The 13,063-nt window shown below is 39.5% G+C and overlaps 1 protein-coding gene across 3 annotated transcripts in view; it reads left to right on the top strand.

Moving 5' to 3' along the window:
- The window catches only part of PDE4D (phosphodiesterase 4D), an 896,187-nt gene that overhangs the window by 439,616 nt on the left and 443,508 nt on the right, over positions 1 to 13,063 (top strand). The window contains exon 1 of one of the 3 annotated variants that reach the window (XM_087815372.1): positions 6,267 to 6,779. The exons of the other annotated variants lie outside the window; for them this stretch is intronic. Within the exon in view, the coding sequence (XP_087671498.1) occupies positions 6,733 to 6,779 (47 nt within the window). The 5' untranslated portion in view covers positions 6,267 to 6,732. Of the gene's footprint in view, positions 1 to 6,266; positions 6,780 to 13,063 lie in introns of those variants that run through there. 3 annotated transcript variants of the gene reach the window in all.

Below are 13,063 nucleotides of genomic sequence, written 5' to 3'. Positions count from 1 at the left end.
TCCCAATATGTCCAAGTGCTGCCTGTAGCTTCTATTTTCTGAGGCGAACATATTTATGCAACTAATATAGAAAATGTTCTTTAATATGTATGTAGAGATATTTGTATGTGTAAGTATGTTTATATAAAACCAATAGGTAGCATAGAGGGACCAAATGTTTTCGTTTGACAACTAAGAGACAAAAGTTATCCAGACTCACAAAAGAATGGGACACTTTACTAAACTTTCTGAACTGATAATTAGTATTCATAAAAAAGTAATAAAAGATCACCTTTTAGGTTCTTTTCATTTCACATGTAAATCTAGAGGAGTTTTCATTTTATTTCATCTAGGTTATTTCAGAGGCAATCACTGACACTAGTTATTGGTTATAGCAAAATGTGATGGTGACAGAAAGACGTACCTCAACTTAGATCAGTGGTTCTAAAATGTGGTCCTTGGACCAGCAGCATCAGAGCCACATGGAGATTTAAGAGAAATGCAGAATCTTGGGTCTGTCCTGGACCTACCGAATCACAAACTTTAGGGAAGATTCTGACTGGCCCGTGTTGTAACAAGCCCTCCACATGATCCGGCTGCATGGTAAAGTTTGAGATCCACGGATTTAGAGAATCAGATACTTCTTAGGATAGCATTTCTTTGTTACCAACCTCCTTGTGTTTATATTGAGTTAGTTTCGGCCCTTCATGTTATTGTTTCCTTCTCTTTACTTTCTTTTTATTTATCTTTTTTCTTTTTACTAACTTCTTGGGTGTACACTTAAATTTTACTCTTTACCCTTTTCTAAAATAAGGACCTAAATCTTTAGATTTTCAGGAATCACTGCTTTTGCTGTGTTACTACAGGTTTTCAAATACGGTGTATTATTCATTTATAAATATTTCTCATTTTTCACCACATTTTCTTTGACCTATTTTCAGAAGGAAGTTTTTCTTTATTTTCCTAATATAGGGACTTTGATTTTTTTTGTTATTTCATCGTCTTGTGTTTAGAGAATGCTATTTGTACGATATTTCTGTAAAATGTAGACTTACCTCACATTACCTTTTGTAAGTGCTCCAGTTGTCCTGGAGAAGATTGTGAAATTTCTAATTATTGGATCCATCCTAGTTGTGCCCAGTAACTCGGCCGTGTCTGCTGTGTTGTTGTCATTCTTATTTGGCTGCAGTTGGCTTTTTGTTTCTGTTGTTACTTATGCGACCTATCTTTTCTCTAGTTTGAGAAAGATACGGTGAACTCTGAACTCTTCCCCCTCCACGCACACATCTTATGATAGTAATTTCAGATGTTCCTGCAGCTCGGGCTGTGTTGCTTCTCTTTTTTTGGTGTGTAAGTTTTGAAACTGTAGTCATTTGTTGCTGCACTGAACCTTTTTATCATTATGTGGTGCTAAATCCTTAATAATGCTGTGGTCAGAGAATTTCTTTTGTCTGAGATGAATATAGCTACTCCAGCTATCTTTTACTTATTAGTTTCCTGGAATTCTTTTTCCATATGTAAAAGTAAATTAAAATTTACTTTAAAAATTAAAAAACAAAAAAATAGAAGTGAAATTCTGGGAATCAATGACGTTTGTTATTACACCCTCCAGAGCTGATAAGTGATAAGAATTTAGGAAACACCCAAGTTCAGAGACCAGGGTGTGCCTTCATTGCGCTGTTATGCTTGTATTAGCATAAAGCTATAACAATCATTTGTTTTTGACTCATTGTGAAGGAAGCCTGTAAATTGAAGGGGTTTGAAGAGTCTTGAAACTGACAATACAAAGATAAGAATTGGCTTAGAAAGTGTTAATTATTCCTGCTGTTATGTTTTGGTAAACATTTCCTTAAGAACCAGACTCCCTTTCTCAAACCGAACCTTGAAATAAAACAGGTAAAAGCAGAGGGGCTCTGAAACAACACAAGGTACCTGGCCTTTGCTTTGCCCTGCAGTTGTCCTGAGACAACTTTGCAAAACAAGAGGGCTCCCAGGAACTTAGTTTGAAAACCATCACCTTGACAAGCATAATCTACTAGGCATGGCAGAAAAGGATTTAATTATTGGAAAAGGGCCCGGGGACACTGACTAGTTGATATTCTCTGATTCTGAGTGCACCAAATAGAAATAATCTTTCATCGAAATGTTGATTCGAGTATTACGGTTGCTTTGAGTTTTTAGTTTTCACTTATCAATAAACTGATACTCTGTTTTGTTTTGTTTTTCTTGGATCAGTCTCATATGAGGATGGTTAATCTGAGTTTGTCCCTGAAAGACCAATTACTCTTGTGCTTGTTGAGGGATTAAAAGTTTTAGAGACAAAAACCAGCCTTTGTGCCAGTGGAGCTGAGGCTGTGCCATGGCTATAGCAGCCTCACCATGCTGCTGCCACTCTGTGGTACCCTGCTAATAATTAGCACTCCCTGATTGAAATGATGGCACTGGGACCAGCCATAAGTAATCTTTCTCATCACATTTATTTCTAATATTTCTCACAAGTTCCCTGAAAGGATGATTACCATTTTTTGTAGGAAAAAACAGACAGATGTGTATTATCCTAGTCCATTAACATTTTAAATCTTTAAGAACTTGTTTTTAAATTACAAACCTATTAATTCTGCCCAGGTGTTGTTTCTTGAAGACCACACATTTGTAAAATGTTAAGTTTGGTGAAGCATCAGTTTGTAAAATAGTGGCCATAACTTTGAAGACTCTGCTTATAATAGACATGAAATAAAAATGCTGTAAATAAACCATTTCTATTCTCTAAGCAAGCCCATTCTTTTATATATGTTGCCTTGAGTTTTCAAAATACTCAGTTTAAGATTGTTTATTTATGTGTAGTCTTGGTTCCCTGAACTGTGAAATAAATTACATTTTTCTTTGTTATCCCTGAAGCAGAAATTTGGCTTTTCCACTATTTATCATAGTTTCTCAGTTGTGTGTCCTTTCATTTTAATTTGTTATACCTTACTCTAGATCAGGCCCATGGGCAGTATACAGCCCGAGAAATCATTTGGTCTGGCCCTGCCAAGGCAGCCGCAGGAATAAACCTAGGAGCTTTTTTCATTGCTAATTTTTAAGTTGATAATTTTATATGGCCTGCAAATGATGTTATAAATATCTGAATTACCCTTATCAGAAAAGGTTCCCCACCCGTGCTCTAGATGGTTGCACATATAAAAATAGAAAAAAAAAAAAACACTCAAGAAATGGTTACTTTAAAAGTATTCAGTTGAAATTTCCTCCTGGTTTAAATATATTTTAATTTTACATCTCCTTTGGCAATATAATGACTACATCATTAGTGTTTTTTATTTATAAAGTGCTTCGCTTATATCATTGCCGACAAATGGAAACATAGCTGACAAGTATTGGATGCTGAATTGTGTGGTAACTGAGAAATATTCGGAGATATCTTTGGTGTCACATCACCCATGGTATCATGTTGGCATATAAACAGAGAGGTGTAGAATGGGCTAAAAATATAAAGAAATTTTAAATAAATTATATCTATTATAAGAGAAAAATTTCTACATAACATTTTAATCTTTGTATGTGGTATTTTCTGTGGAGACCTATTCCTTTATATAGTGGAAGAACTAAGTATTGGTTTTGAATAGCCTAATGTCGGTTATCATAGCTTCATCACCACCACCACCACCATCATCATCAAAGAATGCTAACCTGTGGAACAATCTGAATCCTCTTCTAGATCTACTGCTAATATAATGCATGATGAACAAATACTATCTTTTGGGAGATTCATTTTCAAAATTTTCATGTGTCATACTCTCCTCAACATGATTCTGTGAGACTAAAATAAGATAATACCTATAAAGATAATTTTTTAGAAAGCATAACACTAATGCAAGGTGGAATTATTATGGAGGGACGATAATATAGTGGTAATGCATGCAGGCTCTGGAGCCAGACTTTCTTTGTTCAAGTCATGACCCTTACTAGATGTAAGGACAAAGCTACTTAATCTCTGCATGTCTCAAATTCCTCATGGGTAGAACAGGTCTAATAACAATCCTTACCTGATAGTGTTGTTATGAGGATTAAATGAGATAATAATGTAAAACACATAGTATAGGGCCCAAGACATTGGGGGGTGCTCCTTAAATAATAATATTTAAATATACAATATCAAATTTTGCACTACTCTGCAATGCTCAATTCAGAGCACTCAAAGCTGTTAAACACAATTCAGCCTGAAGTTTTCATCACAAATGCCCTTCTGGAAGAGGTTGATTCCCTTTAGAAAGAGAAGGTTATGAGGACACTGCCTAGGCTACATGAAATCCCAACACATATTCTCAAGTTCCTTTCAAGCTGTGGTACCATCCTTCCGAACCTGCAAGTTCCAGCTGCTTTTAAAGGAATCACTCAGTTCTTCCTCCTCCCAGAAATACTTCCATCAGTATCATCATTTGATTAGAATGAAAACTCCCCAAATCATGGCGGTTCTCAAGACTAAATTTATTTATACCTGGCTTTGAATTTATAAGAAACCCACCCCCACCTTACCTCCACCGCTGGGTAATATTTTCTGCGATGACCGGGCCTCACTGGGGAAATTCTAACTGAACATAATAGCATGGTGCGTTAAACCTTGCCAGGGCTCCATTGAATATTAAGCAGTGGCATGCAGGCTAGTTAAATACCTAAGTTAAACGTGATACATTAGTATTAAGTACACTGCTACGGTATAAAGTCCATTCTCCTACTGATTTCCAACAAACACCCTTTGTGTGCCAACCTACTATCACAGGAGTTTACTATTTTATTCTTGCTCCAAAATGGCAACAACAATGATGGGGTGCTTTCAGGGGATTGCTGAACGGGATCATTGCAACAAAGGGGCAATCTTGAGAAGCAAGATGTCACTGGCAGGCACTGCGATGCTTTCTCCTGGCCCTCCCCAGAGCCACACACCCCTCGGCAAGCAGGCAGCTTTCCGGCATGCGCAATTGCAACTGAAGTGTAACTGACTTCCGCACAACTGGCTTCCCCAGGATTTCCTGTGCAAAAATGACCGGCCGGGCATCTGGAGCTACATGCAAATCATCAACTTCATAAGATACATTGGTTTAAAAAACACACAAAAGAACTCAAAGTGACCAAACTCTGTCGTCTACCAATTCGCTCCCACTTCTTTTATTCCCTTTCTTTCCCCTGGGTAAGGAAGGAAAAACAAAAACAAGAACCCTCCCTCCGTAATATCTGTTTGTTCAAGGTGTTGCATTTCTGTGAGCCTATTTACAGGTTCTTTTACTGCTTTGCCCTTCTTGCCTGATAATGACTTACTGAAGAAAATCTGCGTTTTCAGGACGAGCTGCTCCTTTAACCCCTTTGGCTCGCAGCTCCTGGGAGGCTGGCAGGGAGCAGGGCTTGCTGCAGTGTCTGGGAACCCACCTAGAGGGCCCCCTTGACGCCAGCACATCCCTGCCAGGCAGCAGGCAGCGGGCAGCAGGCAGGCGGCAGGCGGCAGGCAGCAGGCTGCGCCGGCAGGGCTGCTGCAGAGTTAGTTACAGTACCAGGAGCCCGCAAGTGTCCTGAGCCGCTCGGACCCGGAGCCGGGCGGCGCAGCCCCCGGCAGACGAGGCGGCCGCGACGACTCCAAAGCTTCTGCTGGAAATTCGGCGCTGGGGGACCCCAGCGGGAGCCTGTTGCCATTGTGTTTTAAAAGCATGCAAGGTCTGTATGGCTTGGGCATGAGAATCTTTCAGAAGATGTCAGAGCATCAGAGTAAATGACACCTACTGGGGAATTGAATTGGGGGTGAGAGAGAGAGAGAGAGAGAGAAAGACAGCGGGGAAGAAATTCTTAGACAACGTCTGACTCGCAGCTGTGAAATTCATTTTCTTTCCAAGGCAAAATATGAAAAGCCCGCACATGGTTTTGATAACAACAAATTAAAGGGGTTTCTGCAGTGAAAGGATCAATAGCTTAGTCATTTTAGTTAAAGAGACCAGACAGCCTTATTATGGGGTTAGGCAGCCGAAATGAATTTCCTCATGACAGCACCTTCTGAAGTCATGATGGTAGGTAATTCTGTCCTGCAGAGCAGAAATTGTTCACTGCCTTCCCACTTCTGCCGTTGAAAACCAGCAATTCTGAGGTTTGGGGAAGAAGGTGGCTTTGGCTGTACATGGTTTCTAGCCCCTTTGCCCAGGTCTTTGTCCGACTCGTCTGAGAAGGCAGCACTGCGTTAAAGTGACCACACATGAATATGTGCCTAAGAAAGAAGAAAAAGCAATATTCATTTCTAAAGGACAGCATGGCAAAGCAAACTGAAGTTTTCCATTACCCTTCCAACACTTCTTTAACAAGGATAACAAGAAACTGTCTTTTGACTCCTTTTTTTCCACATTCCAGAGTCCTTCCTGCGAGGATGCATTAATTTACACTCTAGGCAGTTGGATTTTTACCAGGACAATATTTGCCACCATTTAGGATAAACGATTGAACTGGTGTTTTTTTAGTGTTTTGACTAATTAGTGGAACCTAAATGGATGGACCCATACCGGCAATGCTCTGTGATGTTTCTTTCTTCAGATCTTGGAAGGGCTTTTGTTGTTGCTATTTGTTTTTTTGGGGGGAGGGGGAATTTTTTTGGAATTCAATACTTGTTGCAATAATTGCCCATGATAGCTGCTCAAACAGGAGAGTTGGAATTCATCTGTGAAAATCACTACATGTAACATATGAGACCAGGAAAATATTGATGAGAGAAGATCTGCAAACATGATGCACGTGAATAATTTCCCCTTTAGAAGGCATTCCTGGATATGGTGAGTAATCAATACCCCCTTCAGCTTGTCCAGCTCAGAATTATAAAATTCCATGACAAGTGCCAGAGGCAGATTTGTCTTGAACAAGAATATTGGTATCAAGCGAGGAGGAAATGTAAAACACGTTTAAGACCAAATGTTGTCTGAGAAAGTAATGGTTATGCAATAACAAATTAGTTGTTAATATAAAAGCATCCCCAATAAAAAGCCAAGTATGAGGACATTTGGAATTGCTAACATTTCATGGAAGGAAAGAAAGCACAACAACTTTGCAAATGGCAACTATTTAACTAATAAATAAAAGAAAAAGGGAGGTTTGGGATTTGCTTTTTTGCTCTTTTGTTTCCTTTTATTTGAAAATTCCCTGGGGAAGGACATACATGTATTTCTGACATCTAATATCAGTTTGCCTGGCCTGAGGTCTTTCTGAATTTCTTAAAGAAAGGTAAGGGAAAACTTAGAATGCTGAGTGAATTTTAAATTAATATTAAGATGTGTTGGTACCTCACATTTAAGGAATATTTTAACTCTTCAAGAAATGTTTCTACCAGAAAGAACTAATTAAATGGAATTCTAGCACACGAATCATGAAGTGCTCATAGAACTTGCATAGTGCGTTGATTTTGCTCATGTATTGAGGTTCAGTGCAATGTGTTAAGGTCCCTGGACATGTGACATCATGTACCATTTTTTATTAGAGTTCATGACTAAATGTATAGGAGTTAATTACTGAGGGTATTATGAGAGCAAAGCTCATTATTTAAAATTGCTTGTTTTTACCAGACCTTTAGGGTTGACTGGGTTCCATCTCTCATAGCAGAAACTTTGTGAATGCATAATAAAGGCACATTTTCAGGTTTTATGGCTACTAATATGCTTTGTTTGGGATATTGCAATCTGCCTGCTTTGGGAAGTACATTTCCCAAGTAAATCTTTTGGCTGGCCTCAGGATAAGTAATAGATATTAAAATACAGGTTTCGGAGGGTTTCCAGTTGCTTTTATGACAGTGTCTCAAATGAAAGCTTCCTGATGTCTAAGGCTCCACCAAAATCACTTGCTGGTTTGTTATAGACGTTTTAGCTTGTTTGCTAAAAATCAGTAACAGAGAGGGGTGGGTAACATCCTCTGTCACTCTTGGGCAGGTGCTCACATTCTGTCAACACCAGTACATCCAGGATCGAAGCTGTGGCGTATCTTCTTTCTCTGCTGTCCAGAGCCACCATTCCCACTCTCCAGCATGCTTGGGAGGGAGTCAGGGTAACATGCCTGCAAACCTCAGTGGCCCACTTCCAAGTGCATCACCAGAGTTCCTGGCTGGGTGGGAGGTTTGGTGCAATTGCCTTGCTGGTCCTGACGGTCAGGGTCAGGCATCAGCAATAAGGTCCTTGTCATTCTTACAGATACATTCACATAAATAGTCTTTAACCCTAAGATAAAAAGGTCCCAAAACAGGCCTTGGCACATAGTAGGCCTGTTTCTTCTATTTCTTATGCCTTAACCAAGGTTTATTTTGTACCTATTAAGATTTGTTTTGGGGGAAAATTGCCATTTTCATTTGCATAAAGTTTATCTTGCTATAAAGCAACAGTTTTTGTTCTGCGTAAGCTCTGTTGCTTGGGTCCATTTGTTTATTTTCCAATAGGTAGGATGTGTGTGCTCTTCGAATGCCTACCCTTATAACTACCTCTTATTTTGTTGCATTCACCTCACTTCTGCATCTGACTGGAAAGAAATGAGCCGTTCAGCTCTATAGTTTTCGAAAGAATGCAAATGTGCTTATTCATGCTTCTCTAGATCTGTGATATATGTTGGAAAGCTGGATAGAGAGGTTGAGAGTCCTGGTGGTTTTCTTTTGTGCCTGAAGCTAGGAAACCCTTCATGCATTTCACTGCATGACGTGCCAATTTGTTGTTGTTGTGACCAAACTCAGCCAACGTGGGGTGTGCGTGCTCCGTGTAGCTATTCTTACCTGGGCCCCTTAGGAAGAGTCTTCAGTAAGACGCTGAACTCGAAGAGGGTAGTGGTTTTTTCCAGGTGACCCAATTAATGCTGTACTTGGTTCTCAGCTTTTCCCCTTGTTGTTTTACTCTTATTTATAACCTCACCTTTCATTACTGCAGCAAGAGGCTCGAGGTGTTTGTTGGCAGAAAACCTTTCCCTTTGTCCTGTTGTAAAAGTCCCTCTTGGATTAGATTCCATGCTCCTGAATTATCGCACTAAGAAGAAAGGATTTGCCAAGTTGTTCTCATTTTTGTCTCCAAAGGCTCCCTTCCCTCATTCTTAGATGCAGGTCTTTTTTTTTTTTTTTCCTCCACCAAGGGGCAGATCAGAAGTTGGCAAAAGACCATTCAATGCCAGGGGAAAAGAAATATTTTAAAAGAGATGTGTGCTTTGGTTTTATGAGCTCTAGCTCATCTCTGTGAAGGCCCTAAGCCCTGTGGCTAGGCAGAACTCAGGGGCACCTGTTCTTTCTCTATTCTGCTTTTTGAGAAGCGAGGAGGAGAAATTGAGGCACGGGGGATACAGAGAAGTCTTCGGAAGTTTATCGGGGTAATGATTCGAATAGAAGCCTATGCACCCGGCTCCCACTTGGACTCTCCTCCTGCCCTAGAGCTGGCGTGTTGGTAATTGAGCAATAGTATTACGAATCCATTGTTTATTGGTTACAAGTTAAAGTTAATAAGTGGTCTTATTACTTGTCTTAATAGAACACTACCCCTTGAGTGCTGAAAAAGTGGTATGAAGAATGTGCTTTTCTTGTTTAAAGCTACATTAGAAATATTTGCTGGAGGATTTTATTGCGAAGGCTTCTTTCTGTTACACTTTTCAGCCTTTTTACTGCCAAGCCAAACAAAGATAAGGGTTTGCCTCACTAGGTAAATAAGTACCATACAGCTCTTCTTATTGTTTATTCTGGCTAGTTGTGAGAATATAGTGGTAGCCTGGGAATCTGGGATCAGATCTTCTTGCATGGTTGGAAAAAGGGAAATGCAAGTCAGCTTTCTAGGAATTTAAATTTCATTTAGTAGCAATGAAGATGACGCTCTAGAGGCATGATGACATGGGATTATATGCAGGGGGTCTCAAAAGAATGATATAATATAGTGTGCCTAACATACGTTTTGTAACTTTTTACCTTACTTAAAAGATATGTACATTATGCTAAGTGAAATAAGCCAGGCAGCGAAAGACAAATATCACATGATCTCGCTTATACGTGGAATCTAAAGAACTTAATAAACTGATGAACAGAATAGATTCAATGACATGGAAGCATAGATGAGACTGATGAATGTCAGAGGGGTGGTGGAGGGCGGGTGGGTAGAGGGGGAGAGAGTAACCAAAGAATTTATATGCATGTATGCACAACCCAAGGACACGGACCATGGTGGGGAGAGGGACTGGGAAGGGGGAAGGGACGGGGTGGAATGGGTCATTGGGAAGAAAAAGGGACATCTGTAATATTTTAAACAAAAATAAAATAAATAAATAAAAGATACGTAACAATTTCGTATAATCAGATTTATAAAAATGCTATAATTTCATGCCAGAAACACCAGGGTCTATGTAGAATGCAACTGAATTTTTAATTTTACATTTATAAAATTTAGGGGAGGCATTTTCTTTAAATGCCTTTGCTTGCTTTTTCTGATGGACTCAAATGACACAGAGAGAGGACAGTAGGGGGCAGAAGCCAAAGGCCTGGCTGTCTAGAGCTGCTCTCGGTGTGCTCCTCTGAGGGAACCCAAGGAAGAATTGGGACTAGTGATTGTGAATGATGATTAACTATGTTACTTATTTGTTGCCTATAATTTTGTTTTTTAAAGCCCACACACCTAAATGCTTTTATCAGACTCTCTTTGTGATACTGAAAGGTGACTTGGATCAAGGGACAAAAATAGGGTGATTCTACACCTTGACATTGAGGCTCTTCCATTTTCTAGGCCCCCACATCTTTTCACTGAACTTTCCTCTCCAGGTTCCTAATAAAATTTCATCTAGTAAGTCACAGTGTGGTTGTTTCCCCTGTAGACCAAGGGTTCAGCTAATTTATGAACCCCTTTTGTTTTGTTTACTTTGATCAGAATCCTTTTGGAATAAAGTAAGGTATCAGTTGATATATCGGTAATGTTGCATGCGTGCATGTATTTATTTTCACATATTTTCTTCAATAGCCAATTCAATGAATACATCATCAGAGAAAGGCACGATGGCCTGCTTCTTACTGAAAGGGTAATCCTTCTTACCTTGCCTCTTAGAGTTTCATCATTTAAGCTTTTCTGCTCTTAATAGATTGAAACTATAGGAACTCAACCCAGAATTGCATATTCCAGAGTTCATGTTTGGGCTAATACCATGATCTCACTTCTCCTATGAGTATTTTAGTGGGTGGGAGAAACGTTGAGTGTGATGACTGCGTGAGGCATTGAAGGACAAATTGTGTTCAGTCTCATGCAAGATAAGAGAGCTCTGCTCATTTTAGCCAACCTAGAATTCTGCTAGTGTCTATTTGTCTTCTAATGAGATTTTAGGCCATTGCTGACCTTGCTTCTGTGCCATCTCTTTCTCCAACTGACAAAACTGCCTAGTAATTTTAGAATATAAATACCAGATTCTCAGCCGACTCTGAATTCCTGTTATGGCCAAATGCAATTTATTTGTAAACACAGTAAAGTTTAGATAGAACTCATAATTATACAAACTCATTTTGTTCACGGATCCCTGTGGCTCAGTGCAAAGTCAGCCATTGTTTAAGGCAGAAGTTCAGGTTTAGATATAATACAGCGTAGACTTTCCTTTAGATGAAATATTGATCCTATTAAACATATAAATTTTCTCTTGGCTTTCTATTTTACTGCCTTTCATTGCCTCTCAATGTATCCTCCTTAATTCTGTTTAGTAATATCTTGCAATTTTAAGATGAAAATAAAAATACATATTTTTGTTTTAATTTTTAAAAATTTGACTAAGGGATGGTATGCTAGAGGAGAAAGGTTGCCATCTGTAATACCACTGTGCCCACAACTTTTGGCAATTAAATATAATTTTCAATCCCAGCAGACTTCCCACTGTAGTAAAACAGTGCCCTTTAAACTGCTGACAGGATACATCCTCAGTGGGCTAAGTGGGTGGCCCAAGCCGGGGAGGTTTTAGACAATTCCTACCAAAGGGAAAAAGGAAGAAATTATCCTCTGTCATACGGAAATGATTATCTATGAATTGGGATGTTTTACTTCTATTAAATTCTTCACTTTCTACCCCCTTGTTCCTGCACCCCTTTCAGGTGTTATTGTGTTACATCCACTAATGCTGAGGTACCCAGATTCAGAGAGAAAAAGGCAAGTAAGGGGGAAAATAGTTCAGACCTCTGAGAGGAAGAGGAGCCCAAGGAGGGAACTTAACCAGTTTCCCACTTGCCATAGGCTCGAAGCTTTCCCCTCCCTCCCTCCCTCCCAACAATAACCACACCTCACCTCTTCATTCCCTCCTTGCTCACCCCACAGCATTAATGCTCATTAACAGCCTGTCTAGCTATAGCATCATCCCACCTTTCCACAATAGCTCCAAAATGTCTCTTAAGCCATAGGTTGCCTGCTACAACTGAGGCGCTATCAGATGGCACTTCCAGTTGTTAGAGAAGTACCAGACCATAAACACACATACCCAAGACAACATACTCAACTAGAGATTTTATTGTGTAAAATTCTAGGATATGTATTTGGCTTGCAAAATGGTTAATCCGGAGTCTATATAGTCAGGTTATTGGCTGGGGAAAAACCAAACAAAGCAAAACAAAACGCCCCTCCAGGTTTCTCGCTGTGACTCTGGCGTTAATGCTTTGCATGACCTTGGGAAAGCTCTCTGAGCTCCTTGCCACCTGCTGAAAGCGATTGCAGTGAATGTCTGTCTGCTTCATGTTGAAGAGGAGACTATTAAAGAAACTCTCATAGCATATTTGTAATAATAAAGTATTAGACTGTTAAACAATGACCTGCTAAAACCTCTTGGATGAATTTGTTTCAAATATAGATAACAGATATAACCACTGCATATTTCAAGGAAGAAATCAATACTAAGTGAACCCCTCCCCCCTTCAGGCCACATGTTTTCACATAAATTACACCATTAAATGTCAACTGTAACTTTCGGGGGTGGGTCTTATTTGAATGCATGTTTGCAGATGAGGAAAGTAATGCTCAGGAAGGTAAATAACTTGTTCAAGGTCACATATCTATTACTTAGAGAAACTGACCCACCCAAAACCAAGTCTGGCCTATTTCAA

The sequence above is a fragment of the Miniopterus natalensis genome, chromosome 3 (genome assembly GCF_054644295.1).
Source record: "Miniopterus natalensis isolate mMinNat1 chromosome 3, mMinNat1.hap1, whole genome shotgun sequence".
NCBI classification, from domain to species: domain Eukaryota; kingdom Metazoa; phylum Chordata; class Mammalia; order Chiroptera; family Miniopteridae; genus Miniopterus; species Miniopterus natalensis.
Note: the sequence above shows the minus strand (reverse complement) of the source record. Positions and strands in the feature narration are given on the sequence as shown.